Source organism: Tupaia chinensis, unplaced genomic scaffold (assembly GCF_000334495.1).
Source record: "Tupaia chinensis unplaced genomic scaffold, TupChi_1.0 Scaffold000620_1, whole genome shotgun sequence".
NCBI classification, from domain to species: domain Eukaryota; kingdom Metazoa; phylum Chordata; class Mammalia; order Scandentia; family Tupaiidae; genus Tupaia; species Tupaia belangeri.
The window spans coordinates 883,127-900,407 of record NW_006160140.1 but is presented as its reverse complement, the minus strand read 5'-3'; the positions used below and the strand labels follow the sequence as shown (position 1 = coordinate 900,407).

At 32.6% G+C, this 17,281-nt stretch overlaps 1 protein-coding gene across 1 annotated transcript in view; it reads left to right on the top strand.

The window, feature by feature from the left end:
* Window positions 1–17,281, top strand: part of DACH1 (dachshund family transcription factor 1) — a 486,510-nt gene that overhangs the window by 448,247 nt on the left and 20,982 nt on the right. The window contains 2 exon segments of the mRNA XM_027775957.1: window positions 7–136; window positions 648–716. Coding sequence (XP_027631758.1) covers window positions 7–136; window positions 648–716 — 199 coding nt within the window.

Sequence of the window (17,281 nt, the reverse complement as noted above, 5' to 3'; positions counted from 1 at the left end):
CAAAAGAGGCTAAAGAAGGAGAAGAAGGCAAAGAGAAAATTGCAGGAAGCACTTGAATTTGAGACAAAACGACGTGAGCAAGCAGAACAGACGCTAAAACAGGCAGCTTCAACAGATAGTCTGAGGGTCTTAAATGGTAAGAGGGTGTAATACGTATGCATGATTAACTTTCATTTTTAATCCTCAAAGGGCAATTTAGACACGTGGTTGTGATTTTGTGTATTTCTGTGTCTACTGATTCATTCAACTATATTTGTAGCTAAAATCATGGTGAGAAGAATGACCATGTTGAGGGGAAATGCTTCATTCCATAGGTGTTTTTTTTTTTACCGTTTTGTTACTTAACTCCAGGATCTGGGTCCTGGCATCGCTTCTCTGTTTAACTAAATCTGTCTTTACCAACACATGATAAAATATTAATCTGAGAACTTTTCAACTCTCATCCTGTTTTCTGAACAATATTACTTATTTATCTATTCAAATCTTTCAAAAATTCTTATGGTTATAGTTTTTGTTCAACCTTTAAAAGATGACACAGATTTATGTAATTTTAATTCAGCACCAAGTGAACAAGTTGCTCTTTATTTTTAAAAGGACAAGAGAAATCAAATGAAATATGTGTCACTCTTACCTTTCTGTGCTTTTAGACTCTCTGACCCCAGAGATAGAAGCTGACCGCAGTGGCGGCAGAACAGATGCTGAAAGGACAATACAAGGTAGGAATTTGCAGAAGGCTATAAATCTAGATCTTGCTATATGAGTTTTTCCTCAGCTTTAGCCTGCTATTCAAGCATGTAGCCTACCATCTGGGCCACATCAAAACAAGTTCAAACAAGGTCAAGTTCATCTTGCTTGTTTATATGAGTGAATTCATTTTGTGCTGATAGATTTTCTTTAAATTAACAGGTCATTTCTGTTTATACAATGCAATTAAAAAGGAATAATTAATTTTAAACAATGTATGATTTAATCTGGGACACAGTAAATGTGTTTTATTGAATGTTTGAAGCCCAGTCTAATGCAGGAAGGGTTTATAAGTTCTCTAGTACATAAATAAAATCATGGGTTAATCAAATAGATAGCTCTTAACAATTTTAAGCATCTACTCATTATTGTGATAGTTACTGCCAGGTAGGTACAAATGTTGAATGTTAACAGTGAATGAGATTGTTTAGTTCCTATATGGATTTTTAAAAAATTCTCTATGCCATTATATACATTTCAATAACACAAATCTGCTGAGCAAACTCATATATAGAATACTAAAGGGAGATTTATGGCACAGAAGAGAGAAATATGTTGAGAATACACTATTAAAAAAGAGTAAAATCAGAAGGTAGCATTTATAGTCAAACATGTATTCTAGACAACAAGTTCAACATGAATACTAAAAGTAAAATTAATTTTCAAAGGGATAACTAAAATGATTAACTGCTGTGATCCTCCCATTTTCTTTTATTTTGCATTTTAAGTTCAATAATTTTTTTAGGTTAATGTGTAACGTTAATTGTGTCTCTTAATCATTTCCAGAGGTGAAATTCTGGACTTAGTGTAAAGAAAAGAAATTTCTGTGAATATCATGTGTGCAATAAGTAGCAACAAGAAGTTTGAAGAAACATTAGTGGGGGGGGGAATGTTATAAAATTTTTACCTATATATATTTTACCTAAATTCATGATAAGTAGATTTTAAGTTGTCAAGTTTGAACTGTATATTACTGTGAGACATACTATGTGAGACTAATGCAATTGCAGATGCAGAAAAGATCTCAATTTTAGAGCACTATAGATTTAAGCACAATTACATGTGTGTGAATATATGCATAATATCAACAAAATCATAAGGTTTAATTTCACCTTGTATAAATTGCATACACATATGAGCAAATTAATAGAAAGCTAGCCATTTCTGTCAAAGATGATAGCCTCATTATGGCCAAAGTCAATATCAAAACTGATTTGTATAGGGAACCAGCAGTTAGCGTAATGGCTATGTCACTGGATTCCCACGTAGTTGACCGCGGTTCGCGTACCGGACCCGGTGGCTTAAAACTCACGCCGGGCACGTGTGCGTGCGTGCCCAAGATCCCAAGAGGAGAATGGAGGAGAAGGGATTGCGGCGTGACCATCCCCCCTGGGGGGTGATTTCTCGCTTTCTGTCTCTATGTCTCTGTCTGTCTGGCGAGCGCACGTGCCCTATAGCAAAAATCTCTCCAAAAAAAAAACAAACAAACAAACAAACAAAAAAAAACAAAACTGATTTGTATATGCAGAGACTACTCATGTACTATCTTAGATCATGTCAAAGTGTTTTAAGAAAGCATATGGGGACCAGCAGTTAGCGTAATGACTATGTCTCTGGACTCCCATATAGTCGACCGTGATTCAAGTCCTGGACCTGGTGGCTTAAACTCACACTGGGCGTGTGTGCATGTGTGCCCAAGATCCCGAGAGGAGAATGGAGGAATGGAGGAGAGGGGATTGCGGCATGGCCATTCCTCCCTGGGTGGTGATTTCTCGCTTTCTGTCTCTCTGTCTCTCTCTGTCTGTCTGGCGAGTGCACACACCCTATAGCAAAAACCTCTCAAAAAAAAAAAAAAAAAGAAAGCATATGAACCTTCAGGTGGGTACAATATTTAAATTGTCTGGTATATACAGAATCCTCAAGGTGTTCCAAATTCAACCTAGCAACAATTATGGGCAAAGCTGGCAGGTGATGTGGTGACTGGGTGTTGGACTCCCACATGGCTGACCATGGTTTGAGTCCTGGACCTGGTGGCTTGCTTTCTCACTTTCCCTTCCTCTCTCTTTCTGACTCTCTCTAATGGAATTACAAATAATCATCATAATAATAAATAAATAATTCTTTAAAGAAAGAAAAATTATGGGCTATTCCTGCATGTAAATGATAGATTCATTGTTAATATTAAACAATCAAGCAATGAATAACATATTTACATAATAGACAAAATAAGCATGCCATGCTCTATAAGCAAACTTTTTGGTTATTAGTAAGGTTATAGTTATTTCAATTTTAACTTATAGAATTAATATAAATCCTCTAATTTTTGGGTTTATTAATTTCTTCCGTGAATGGCAGAGGACAAGACAGGCAGCACCTTTGATAATGTCTTGAAGTTGCAATTCATCTGCATGCACACAAAGTTCAGTGTTCAAAACAAAAGTATCCTCATCTCCACAAACTTTTCTTCTTCAGTGTTCCTTCCCTGTGGTCTCCTCATTCCTCCAATCCAATGTCCTTCTTCATATATAATGATTTTTTCGGAGCTTGATGTTACTCTCCTTCACTCTCTCACCGTGTACACTGTCACAACCCAGTTCCTCCTCACTCTCTGCGCTCTCATCATACTGGACTTATGTTGTTTTGTTGTCCTGAAAGTGTCCCTGTTTCCTCATGGACTAAGGACATTTTCTCCTCTTTCTTGCCTTTACTTACTCACCCTCTATGTTCCACCTTAAAAGTTTCTGCCTCTAGGATCACTTCCCAGACTCCTCCCTCTGCCCCTGTGATACCTGCCAGAATGCCAGGACTAGTGCTGCCTCTTAGAGATGTTTACTACAGGAATATGATACACATTTGTAGCTCCTTGTTCAATGTCTTCACTCATGGTAGCTGATGTGGTGCATAAACCATGCCTGTTCTGTCCACTACTTTGCCCCAGTTGTCTGAAAGAAAAGAGTGTTTGGCACTTAGCGGTGCTTACTACATATTCCCTGAAGTAATCAGCCACTGATTTCTTAGGACCTATGTTAGACCTGTGAATGTCAAGATCCTAATTATTCTGACATTCTCAGACTTTGGAGGAAATCTGGTAGGAGGAAATACAGGATGACCTGATTATACCAAGGAAAGTCAGAATTGCAAAATCTGGTGGAATCCATGTTTATATCAGATAGCTGAATAAACAGTATGCATTTATTCTTTTTTTGTGTGCATTTCTAATGTTGGTTTTCTCTTTCTTCTTGTTTGACCTAAAGTTTGTATTCTATAAATATTCAGTTGTATCCAATTTTTTGTTTAAAATTCACATTAATTTTAACATACTATAATTACATTTCCTAAATAAACACTTTCTTTTTTTGTTTAATATACATTAATCACACACTTTTTTACTAGTTTGTTATGATTGTGAATGGTTAAACCTTCTATATCTACTGATTATCTAAAGAATAAATATTTATTCTTTAAATACTGCTAAATTAATATTTATTCTTTAGGTGATCAATAGGTAGATTTAAACTATATATGGGAGAATCATAGATATTGCTGTTTATCTCTGTGTTTTATTAAATTTTTAAGTAAATCTTAAACGTTCGCTTTTGAAATGGTAGTTGGTTCTTTTTATTTTACTTTTTAAATAGAAACTTGTTCTCTTAAACCAAAAAATAATTACTAAAATCAATGGAAATGGGGACCATACTTCCTCTGACATCTTAGAATATCTGCAAGTTATGCTTGCAAATCTTGACTTCACTTGAAAGTACATCTCTTTTATTTACATCCAATGGCTGTAATCAAAACTGTTTGGCTTTTTATTCTCTTTCTGACTGATCTCAGATCACAGAAAACCAAATATTCTCCCAATAAAAAGACATGAAAGACTTGCCTTCACATTAACAATCTTTTTTTTCCAATTTAAAAATATATTCTTTCTGCTTCCTAGATAATTGAAGATGCATGCTGAATTTTAAGATTATTCATTTATTCGACAAATATTTATTCAATACTGATGATATGCCAAGCACACTTTCGTGATGTTCCTGCCTTAGCATTGGGAAAGGACTTTAAGATAAAATAAATGTCTTTATTGTGCAAAAGAGAAAACTGAGAGTTGGTAGATAATTTATAAAAGGTCGCACCTGAAGTTCATAGAATTGGGTGTACTATGTAGCCTAATTACTTTCCACGTTGCCTTATTTATTTTTAAAATGCTTTTCAATTATTACTATTAAAATATGCCTTCCTTGTTCCTTTAAAATTATTGTTATTTGTGTAGTAACTTTTAGATCCTAAGCATTATATCATATATTAGTCTTATGAAGAAAATTTTGATCTTCAATTTTTATTGAATAAAATGTAGCACTCAGTGAGTTTCCTATTAATACATTCTTTTTTTTTTTCATTTATACTTAAGGATGTTACATAGCAAATAGAAATAATGTATTTGTTGAAACAGTGAGGTGGAGTAGAAGCTGTTATTTATTGAGCAGTTCCTGTATATTCTGATGTAAAGGTGAGACTACATAAGCGAGTGACTGATTAACTTTTTCACAGTCACACTAATAGTTAGCAGGGTTGCTAGCATTAGAATCCAGACTTAAGAACCCCTAGTCTTTGTTCTTTCCATCATCCCTTGCTGCCTGGACTTGTGTGTCTCTTGTATAGGATGGCCACTTACTATAGGGTAGTCATTTATTGGGCTAGTCAATAAATAGTCTCTAAAACCCCTTCTGCCCCTACACATTTAAACGCATGTACATACATTATATATAGCCAAAACTCTAACATGATGACTTTCTTCAAACAAGTCCCAGTTTTATTTTATCCTCTCATCTTAGGCAACAACAATTACTTAAATGATACATTGTGGCAACTATTCACTTTGATTAGTTAGCCTATTACCTGTCAATGATGTAAAAAGTCCCAAACCACCTACTACTAAGGAATGAATAATATACAATAAGAAAAATGTTTTCTTTCTTGCTTTTTTAGAATTTCTTTTTAAAATATAAGGCATTAGGTCTATGCTAAGTTTATCGAAACTTCCAAACTTAATTGAGAAATCCTCACTTTGAGTGAAGATAATAAAGTGGAAGGAAAAAAAAACACTAAAAAGGTAATCATATTTATATAAAGATACATCTATACTCCTGCAACTTATCATGGTATGAAATTATGATAAATGTAAAGCATTAAAAACAAATCCAGTTTCAATTTAGTGTATGAAACATGGAGAGCCTGTTTTTTGAAGGAAGTGTTTGAATAGAAGTTACTGAATCATATCTCAAAAATCTCATACTTTAACTATCCTGAATTGAACCTTATTTAAATTTAACACTTTTAAGATCTTGATGAAAGTGTCATTCATATTTGACTGTCATATAATTGTTTTATACAGATTTCTATTTCTATTCATTTAAAACACACCTTTAAGTTTGGTGTGGGAGTGGGACTTCTTTAGGCACCTCTATAAAGTCTTGCAGTTAAGAAAAGAGAGGAGTCAGGTATAGACTTGGATCTATTCCACTGCTTTTCCCTTTAGCAATTGCTTAACTTCAGAAAGCTGTTGTGATAATTAAATGAAATAACCCATGTAAAACACTTAATACATACTGGGTCATAGTGTATACACAGTTATGTTTTAGCAGTTAATAGTAAATTTTATTATAACTATGAGGTCTGGAAAAAAGGTAAATACTGAATCCATTCGTACTCTAATACATAATTTACTTATCCTTTTTTTGTAAAAAATGGTCTTTATTTATAATGTTGAATTAGCCCCATAGTAAAATGTTTGTGAAGATTTACAAGAATATTATTAAGTTACGTGAACTAAGTTTATCATATTTAAAAATGTTTTTATTTAGATTAAAAGAAGGTGGTAAGGAGAGGCTTTCCATAGAAAACAAATAAATAAAACTAACAATAAAACTTGACTCAAGAGTAGTTTCTGGATTCCCAGCCCTGTATACTGAATTGTTTAATCACATAAAATAAACAGTCACCATAGAATTAGCCCAAGCTATTTTTCTAGATCTTCAAATGTAAATTTTAGAATTATATTCTCTAAAACAAAACAAAGAATAATAAATTTTATCCTCATTTCCTGGCACTAGTTTCTGGTATTTGGCAGCATTTCAATGCAACTAATCAATCTAAGACAGCATTGATTAAATCGAACAAAAGGTGATATTGATTGTAAGCAGTAACCAATAAACAGGCTATTCTACAGTTATCATAGGTCATTGTTAACTACACATCTAACTAGATAATCAGAATGATAAAATAGAAAAATTCAGAGATACTCATGAATTTTAATATCATACAAAATTCTAGAATAATGAAATAATTATTTCAGTGTAAACATTTTCATTCTTTTTAAAACATACAAAAAAGCAAATACTGAATATATTCTGAATAAATTCCAAATGATAAAGGCCACTTGCATGATTTTGTTGAAAACAATTTATGTAATTTGAACTAATTATACATGAAATTAGAAATAGTGATCATTTTAGAATATGAAGCTGCTCAAAATACTTATGTGATTCATTATAATTACTTATTACATAAAAATATGTCGATTTATTATTACCATAGAATTAGTTTTCTAAATTCTTAGCTATTATCAAAAACAAATTAAAAATGGTCAGTAGGGGATGTGATGGTTAAAGCACTGGACTCCCACATGGCCAACTGCAGTTTGAGTACTGGACCTAGGAACTTGCTTTCTTGCCTTTTTTCTCTCTCTCTGTATCTTTGCTGAGCACATGTTCCCTAAAGCAAATTAAATAATAATACATAAAATAAAATAAATAATTCTTTTAAAAAAAGAAATTAAAAATACAATGACCATCATCACTATGTCTGGTGTTGCATTGTGACATTTCATGAGGTTTTGTGATTTTTTTTTGAGAGGATTTTGCTATAGGGCTCATGCACGTGCCAGAAAGACAGAGAGAGACAGAGAGATAGAAAGTGAGAAATCACCCTCCAGGGGGGATGGCCACGCCACAATCCTTTCTCCTCCATTTTCCTCTTGGGATCTTGGGCACGCATGCACATTCACCTGGCATAAGTTTAAGCCACATCTGAGACTCGAACCATGGTTGATTACATGGGAGTTCAGTGACATAGCCATTACACTAACTGCTGGTCCCGTGCTGTTATTTCAATTCTTACTCTATTACCCAGATAATAGATGAAATAAATTAAGATAAAATAATTGGGCTCAGTTTATGTTATATTTGCAATAATTTTTCCTAGTAAAAATAGTTCAATAGGGAGTTGGTATTGTGAGTGGTCTGTGGTTATAGAAATTACTTTTTAGGGGCCGGCAGGTGGTGTGGTGGTTGAGGGAGCTGGACTCCCAAATGGCCAACAGGGGTTCAAGTCCCAGACCTGGTGACTTGCTTTCTCACTTTCCCTCTCTGTCTCTCTCTGATCAAACTGGAAAATAATAATAATAAATAAAAGTTAAGTAAAATAATTATTTAAATAAGAAAGTACTTTTAAATATAAATTTATTTTAATTAATTTATTATTATTTTAAAAATTTGTTATCAATGCTCACCAGTGAGAGACAGATAGAAAAGGGGAGAGAGAGAAAATGAGAAAGCAAGCTGTCAGGCCTGGGACTCAAACCATGGTCAGCTATGTGGGAGTCCAGTACCTCAACCACCATGTCACCTGTTGGCCCTATAAATTATTTTTATCACAGAATACCAGGGATAATGGATTGAAATCAGAAATTTAGAGAGGGGAAAATGGATATTAGTTAACTAAAGTACTATTAGGTATTGAAACAGAGAATTATTAACAGAAGATATAACAATGTTTTGTTAACATGGATATAGTTGAAAAATTGAATTAAATTGTCTTATTCATGAGCCCTTATGTGGTTTTGCTTTAATACTGTCTGAAGACCTATAATCGAAGAATGGTGATAAATGGAAATTGGGAAGATATTAGCAGGGGACCCTAAAGATCAATGCTAGATCTATTTGATTTAACATCATAATTAGTGACAGGGATGAGTGGTTAAACAGAGTGTATCAATGAAACTCGCAGATGATCCTAATTTAGAAGATGTGACATAACATCTGTGTGGATCTTGTAAATATGCAAAAGAAACTTGGGGAACTTAGTTGTTTAAGGATGAATAAAATGAGATTACTTTGTAACAAAGAAAATTTAATTTAAGATTGCTTTAGAAAACAATAATAACGGAACAAATATCAATGATGAAACACACTTAAATCTTTGTATGATAGTATAATAATGATGACTGCAGAGTTGAGGAAACTATCAGAGAACAGGTAGAAAAATAAGCTTATTTCATTTCCTTTTTATAACTTTTTCTTAATGATATTTGATTCTTTATTATGATTATCAAACAATTTAGAAAGTTTTTAAAATTATGATTAATGTACTAATTTCTTATTTTTTAGATGGTGCAATATTCTCTTCAGACTTAATGAAAATTTATTTATAATAGATTTTGTTTGAGATTTTTTAACATTGAATATAAGGAGAAAAAGAAATAGGCATTATATGCAATAAGCCTGTTTTCTGAAACTCATATAAGAGTAGGAATGTGTAAAATGTCTACTAAAGCTGAGGAAGGCTAATAATATAGTTTAGAACTAACTCCCATGATTCATATTTACAAAGCCTTCTTTCTCTTTTTGTATCCATTATTAAAGAGTAGAAGTAGCCTTGCCATCTGAAAGAACCTTTAAGAAACAGAATAGCTTAAGATGAACATAAGTATAGTCTTTAAAATAATTTCTCTAAAAAATGTTGTTAGACTTCAAGTGTCATAAAAGGGATCTGAAAACATTTAAATTACAAAAAAAACCCCCATTTTACATCTGTTCATTAAGATATAGGATTTGAATCAACAAAATTAAACGATGGTACATAAATACATGGTTATGGAAAGTGTCTTATCAATTTCGATAACATGTATTTGTTTACACGCAAGGCATAGAAAACACTTTGATATAAAAATCTCATTTAGGAAAAAAATAATCATTTAGACTATAAATATAAAAATGCTTATGGTGCATTATTTCACCTCCCATGGTTAGGGACAGAATGCAGACATGCCACAATAATGTTTTTTTTATTTCTACTGTTCGAACCATATTAATGAGAACATCATTTTGGAGAACTAATTATTTCTATTTGTCTTGTGTCACACTTTCTAATTCCCCTATATTAGCACAGCCAAAGCAAATTAATTGCTTTTCCAGCAGTTGAACCTTGTCCAAGAATGAGCTCACATTCCCTTCCAGTTTCCCTGTTTCTGGGAGTTCATTGTGTCAAAAATTTCTCTTGATACTAAACATAGTCTTGAGAATATCTTTACAGATTTCTGTGTGCTCACTTGATGAAATTTATAAGTTTAAGTGACCCGCCAGGAAAGATAAAGTTCTTAGCTGCAAGATTATACATCAAAACAGTTAAAGTGAAATTAAAATTAAATGAATGAATCTCACTGAAGCAAAAAAAGCAGTAATTAATGGTTCCCTTAATTGTCTTCATAAAATATTTGCATGGGTCTAATTTGCATAATTTGCATGTATTAATTAATCTTTCAAAGGAATTTTGTGCTGAGAGAAGCCAAAAAATCTCTTTGTTTTATTTAAGATCTAATGAAATATTTATCTTCTTTAATGAACTTCTCATCTTCATTAAAATAAAAATTGCACAAGTTTGTATGTTTTAAATGTTTTTATAATTGAAGTATTCAAAAAATCTCTTTAGACTTACAACAACTGAAAAACAAACACATTATTTAGTACTCAGTATCATTTTAACAGCAGCAACACTTTAAAAAGTTCAATTTCAGTTTTTCAAAGGTGGCAAGGCTCTTGGTAAATGAATATAGCTAGTTAGTTTTAAAAATAAGATTTTTAAAGACCTGACCATTTGTTCCAATGGCAGTGTTATTCTTGTGGCTGAAATATTGGGCAACTACAGGGTGTGTATGACAAAAATCAGTATATTTAATCATTTGGGAAATAGTTCATGGGTTAAAAAATGTTTTAGCTTGTTCAAAGAAATTAGTCCATAAAAATCCATTTGTTATTACTAACAACTGCTATGTTGACCAGCAGTGTCTCCTGGCAGAAGCTATACAGTTCCAACTTTATTTAAAATCTGTCTGGTGGAGATTTGCAGCAGGGGTTTCTCCTCTCACAAACTAAGAAATCATAGTAGAAAATTGAGACGTGACTTGGAAGAGATGTAATCCAAAAATCTCATCAAGTGCCAAGTAGTGGACATTCAAAAGAACTGGTGAAGAATATGAGAAGAGAACCTAGAAGTTTAAAAGACATAAATGTGTATGTTGCAAATATTTTGCCCCACTCTGTAGGTTGTTTCTTCATTCTGTTGATTGTTTCCTTTGTTATGCAGTTGTTTTTTTGTTTGACCTAATACTGTTTTATCTATTTTTGCTGTTACCCATTCTCATGAGCTCATATATAAAAAAATCTTTGCCTAGGCTGATGTCCTGAAGTATGTCCCAGTCTCCATTGAATACATATAGTGAAAAACCACACTATACCCTAGAAACAAGTACATCTAATATGTGCCCATTAAAAAGTATAATAATGAAAAATAACAACCAAAAACAAATAGAAAAAGACACAAGGAAGGGAAGTAGGTGACTATTAAGGGAATTCATTATGATGCAGCAATGTTTCAGAATATTACAATGAAAAACATAGATTTGTAAAGCAATTTAATGTTTGCACAGATTTTTTACATACGTTATTTTTGTTCGTCTTCAGGTAAATCTCATTTTATATTTGAAGAAACTGAGGCATATAGACATAAACTACTTGGCTTAGATCTCTGAGTTCTTTTGTGAACTTATGATCTCTGAGTTGGTCTCCATATGCCTTGTTTCTTATATGAGAGCAATCTTTTTATCTTACAATAATTTATGAAGTGGTATGAGTAGTTAAATGTTAAACTAGATAATAAAGGTGGCATAAATTTATAATGATTAAGATTTGTAATGTAAGTATATATAGTTTTTTTCCGTGTAGAGTTTTGTGCTGTGATAAAATAAACTAATTTAACTGAATTACCTATAGAATTTATATTTAGTAAAGTTATTTTCAATAGGCAAAGGTTATTTCATGGTTCTGTGGCTACTTTTATAAGTTGCGATTTCTTAAGAATTTCTTTATAAAAAAGAAAGAATTCAGTTTTCTCTATAAAGAAAAGCAAAATCATTAGGTTAAAGAAGTAATTAATAAATTGGTTAAAGAATGGTAATACAGATTTCTTCAGTACTAATATTGAAAATTAATTTGTAAAATTGATTTCTAAAAATTTAAAATGAACATTAATACAATTTATTGCTAAGAGAGTGGTGCCAAACTGAGAATGATAGTCTGTTGTTGACACTGACATATATTAATATTGTGGCCTTGGTAGCTCACTCAGTTGCTAAAATCAGTTCTATTACTGAAATTTTTCAAAAAAGAATCATTTGTTTAATTTTATTTATTATTATTTTTAAAGATTTTGTATAGTTGTTATGCTTTCACCAGAGAGAGAAGGAGAAAAGGAGAGAAAGAGAGAGAAAGGGAGAGAAAGAGAGAGAAAATGAGAAAGCAAGCCACCAGGTCTGGGACTTGAACAGCAGTCAGTCATAGGAGAGTCCAGCACATTAACCATCATGCCACTTACTGATCTCACTATTACTGACATTATAATTCTGTCAAAATAACAAAGACATCTGATGTGCCCATGGTTCATACATGCAACCAAAATTCTGGAACCAGAATTTTAAGGTTAAAATTTGCCTATTATGGATCTTGCAGACTGCCTAGTGGTTTTGTTGTTGTACTCTCAAATGACTGACCACAGTTTGAGTCCTGGACCTAGTGGCTTAAAAATCATAGCGGGTGTGTGTTTACAATTTGCCAAACTCCTGAAAGAAGAGTGGAGAAGAAGAGATTTATGGTGTAGCCATCTACATTAGGGGGTGATTTCTCATTTTCTCTCTCACTGTCTCTGTCTCTCTCTATCTCTCCAGCAAGTGCACGCATCCTAAGGCAAAACATCTCTTAAAAAAAAAGGATTCCTCTTTTGCAGTTTATTATCTGTTTAATACTGAGGGTGTATATTAAACCCTTTGATTTTGGGGTTCTCTAATCTGTTGAAAACAGATCATTATAATAATATCTACCTCATAAAGTTATTATGAGTATTGAGTTATTATTACATGTAAAGAAGTTTGAACAATGACTAATAGAGGTCAAATGCTTACAACAATTCTCTGTTTTAATAATTCAGAAATTTAATATAATAGTACTTGCAATATATTCATTTTTGGTAAAAGTAAAGTGTATCTTGGATTTTTAAAAAATTTACTAGGCAAATGAATATGTGTACTTTTTTCTGTATTTGGCACACACTCTAGTAGATATTATTAAAACTGGATAAATGAAAAGTATATGTGCCAGATTTTCCTAAGCATTTTAAAAATTCATGACAGGATGTGAATTGCAATATTTTTGTTCATTTAAACAATATGGCATAAGGAGTTTTATTTGCAGACACATATTATGCATCATTATTTCTCTCTTCCAAAACTAAATAAAAGATAAACTAGTTGTTTTTGACTCAAATTTAAGATGGAAATGTTAGTTTCTTAAATGTTTTACTATATTTTTGCAATTTTCTCTTAATATGATTTGTATTTTCATATACTGTGGAGTAACTGCAGACTCTTCTAATTCAAATATAATCACACTCCAGAGATAGTAAATCTCCAAACATAGTTCCACTTAAGCTTACTAATTACACCTATAAAACGATGAATGATGGCTACAAATTATTGGATCTGACTCTCATTCTTTATTTATTTCTCCCTGGGAGAAAGAATGCTGTATGGGGAGATTTTAGACCATAAATTATTCCTATAGATATTCAGGTGTGCTGTGTTTAACTTTAATTCCATCCTATAGTTTTACATTTACTTATGAAGGCTTATAAAATCATTTTAACAGAATTGAGAATTAATTATTTGACTTCTATGATAAAATGGTATTTACTTGTATTAATATTTCATTGCATTTTTTCTTCAATGGATCATACTGGTTAATAGTATTAGGTCTATCTTGTTTCATGTTATCCTAGTCTTTGCAATTATTTTAATAAATTTCTTAAGTAAAAATATATAAAGTTTCACAATCCAGGCTTAGTTCCTAGTTAAAGGGTCAGGAATGGAGAGATTTCACAAATTGAGAAAAGACTGATATAAGAGAATGGAAAGCACATTCCACTTCCATTTTTTCTTTTTCTTAAAAGAAGAGGTTTTTTTTTCCTTAGTGTGCACACTCGTTGAAGAGCAAGAGAGACAGAGATAGTGAGAGAGAAAGTGAGAAATCACCCCTCTCCCTCCCCCCAGCGGGGATGGCCATGTTACAGTTCCTTCTCTTCCATTCTCCTTCCAGGATCTTGGACACACACACTCGTGTGTCTGACATGAGTTCAAGTCACCAGGTCCTAGACTTGAACTGGGGCTGGCTATGTAGGACTACAGTGATGTTATCCATTCCACCATTGCCTGGTCCCAGCACATTCTACTTCTAAACTCAACAGATGGCACCATGTTTTAGTCACCTGTTGTCCAAGTAGGACCATGAGCCTAGGCCATATTTGTTCTCTAAAGGAAATCAGAAATTCACATTTTTATATAAAACTGCAGAATTTAAGAAAAAAAAAACACTATGGAAGTTGAACAAAATAAAAATGTATTTACATTCTTTGATAATTGTTAGACAAAAGATCTTGGAAACCATAGCAATTACTAATACAATCTATGATGTCAACACATAAATCCCATGGAAAATACCAGTTTAATCACAAGTAAAGAAAAAAATATCACAAAGTTTTTTGATTGAAGGTAATGATTTTCCCTGACTGCTCTGAATTTAGGCATATTTTTGAGATAATATTTTGAGGTTTACCTGCTCACAGTTTTCTTTTAATTTATGCAATTTATTTTGAGACTTTGTGCTTACATATTGTGAATACTGAAAAGAATTAAAAAATGCTCAATGTTTTATTTTATAGATTCTAATACTTTATCTTAAATTATTAGAATGAGGAACTCTTTTAAATTGCAAAAGGTATTTAAGTTTAAAAGGTTGAATGGATATACAATATAGCTCTATAGGCTTATATTTCTTTATGAATTTGTGACCTGGTGCAAAGGTTAAGTTTCTGGATTCCCACATTGCCAACTATGTTTCAAGTCCTGAATATAACAGGTGGAAAATCATGCCAGGCAAATCTGCATAAATGCCCAAGATCTTGAGCGGAGAATGGAGGATAAGGGATTGCGTTGTGACCATCCCCCCCACCACCCCCAGGGGAAAAGATTTCTCACTTTCCCTCTCACTCTCTCTCTCTGTCTCTCTCCAGGTAGAGCATGTGCCCTATGGCAAAAACCTTAAAAAAATTCATGAGTAATTCTGGTTAATATGTCAATCTCCATGAGTGAAAAGAGTAAAGGAAAACTGACCTATAATGATAAAAAAATGTTCATGAAATGGAAGATAAGTGCTTATATTTACATTTAAAATAAATTTCTTATAATTGTTTAATATCATTCTTTGACTGGACCCCATTGACATTTGTAATACATTTCGAATTATTTTCCAAGAGATAGTAAACACAAGAACTAAAATATGACTGTAATAAGCTTTTTCTCTATATCATTCCATTATTTATAAACACTTTATTTGCAGTCTTACAACAGTATTTTAAAGTATAGACGAAATGCAACCAGTTATTTATTTCTCCGTTTGAAACCTGCTAATACAACAAGAAGCCCCATTGCACTGAACTGATTTTGGATTCAAACCAGACAGAAACCTCCTCTTGACTCTCAAGAAGACACCCTTGCCAAGGCCAAATCAAGGTCATGGAATTGGTTTTCAGTTCCAACCAACCATCCATTCAGAAAAGGCGTAAATAAACCAAAGAATATCAATTGTCCTGTTAAATAGAGCAAACCTCATTTTGATCTGAAGCTGAGAATAGTATTTAGTTTATACATTCTTTCATTTCATTTTCCATACCCACCATGAGAGTCTTAACTAATTCTCCAAATTTTGTAACATTTACCTACACAGTAAAATGTTATGAAAATGAATATGTGGATGGTTATAAATGGAGATAGAAAAATTTGGTGAAATTTTTAGAATGTTTAAAGTTTCATTAAAAGATTTTTGTTCCTGTTAAGTCACGTAATTCGCTGTCTAAATAATCTGTTTAAATATTTAGTTTGGTAGGTAATTGCTTACATATAACTGAAATGGAATTCTTGGTTATCTTGGTTTGAATAATATTTCAATATGTGATTCTATTCCTTTGTAATAACACTAGAACCTAGATATTTACTTAAACTCAAAAGTCCAATAGAAAGCCTGAATTCTTACAACTCAGAGTTCCTTTGCTTTTTATTCTTCCAAAACAAAGGAAATGCAAACCCCTTTCCAAATTTTTTTGAATGTTAAAAATTTATAATTAATAAAGAAGTGAAATTTTATGTCATCATTCCAAAGCTACAGGCTTTTTTATCTTAATATAAGTGCCGGATCTAGTTGTCAGGTCTAGGACTTGAACCGTGGCCAGCCATGTCATAATCTGGTGGTGAGCTCAGCAGATGGCATAGTAGTTATGTTGCCGGACTCCCACATGGTCAACTGCAGTTCAAGTTTCAGACCCAATGGGTTGAAGCTCATGACAAGTGTATGTGTGTGCGTGCATCCAAGATCCCAGGAAGAGAATGGAGAAGAAAGGGTTGATGCATGGCCATTCTCCCCTGGGGGGGGGGGTGATTTCTCACTGTCTCTCTCTTTCTCTCTCTCAGGAGCAAAAGCCTCTTAATAAATAAACAAATAAGTAAATAAATAAATAAACAAGAAAATGAGTATTGTCATTGTAGACAACATTTACTAGTTCTGAGTAAGATGAGTTAGTATATGACAAATGTAAATACACACACACACACACACACACACACACACGACTTTTTGCCTTTGTTTTTATTTTAATTTTAAGTGAAATTTCTGTTTTACTTTAGTTTTTTTTTTTTTTTTTTTCTCCTCCTGGATTCCACTATCTGGAAGTTGACATTTTCATTCGGTTAAGCCAATAAAAATTTTTTAAAATATCTCACAAATGTTTTAAGAATTCCTCATAATTTTCACTGAAATGTTTTTCATCTGGTCTCCTTTTCTGAACCCCTTCCTCTCCACAACCACTGTACTTGCTAAAAAATTGTCACTGTGGTGTCAATTGGAGAAAACAGTTGAGTTTGTTGATCCAATATGGCTTCCAGATTGCAATCAAAGTACTCGTCTTAGAACGGTCTCATGAACAGTTGGGAGAACAAAATTTAAAAATGGCTTTCTGTGAAAAACAATGCATGAAATCCCAAGAGAATAGAGGAGAAGGGATTGTGGTATGGCCATCTTGTGTGTGGGGGCGTATTTCTCTT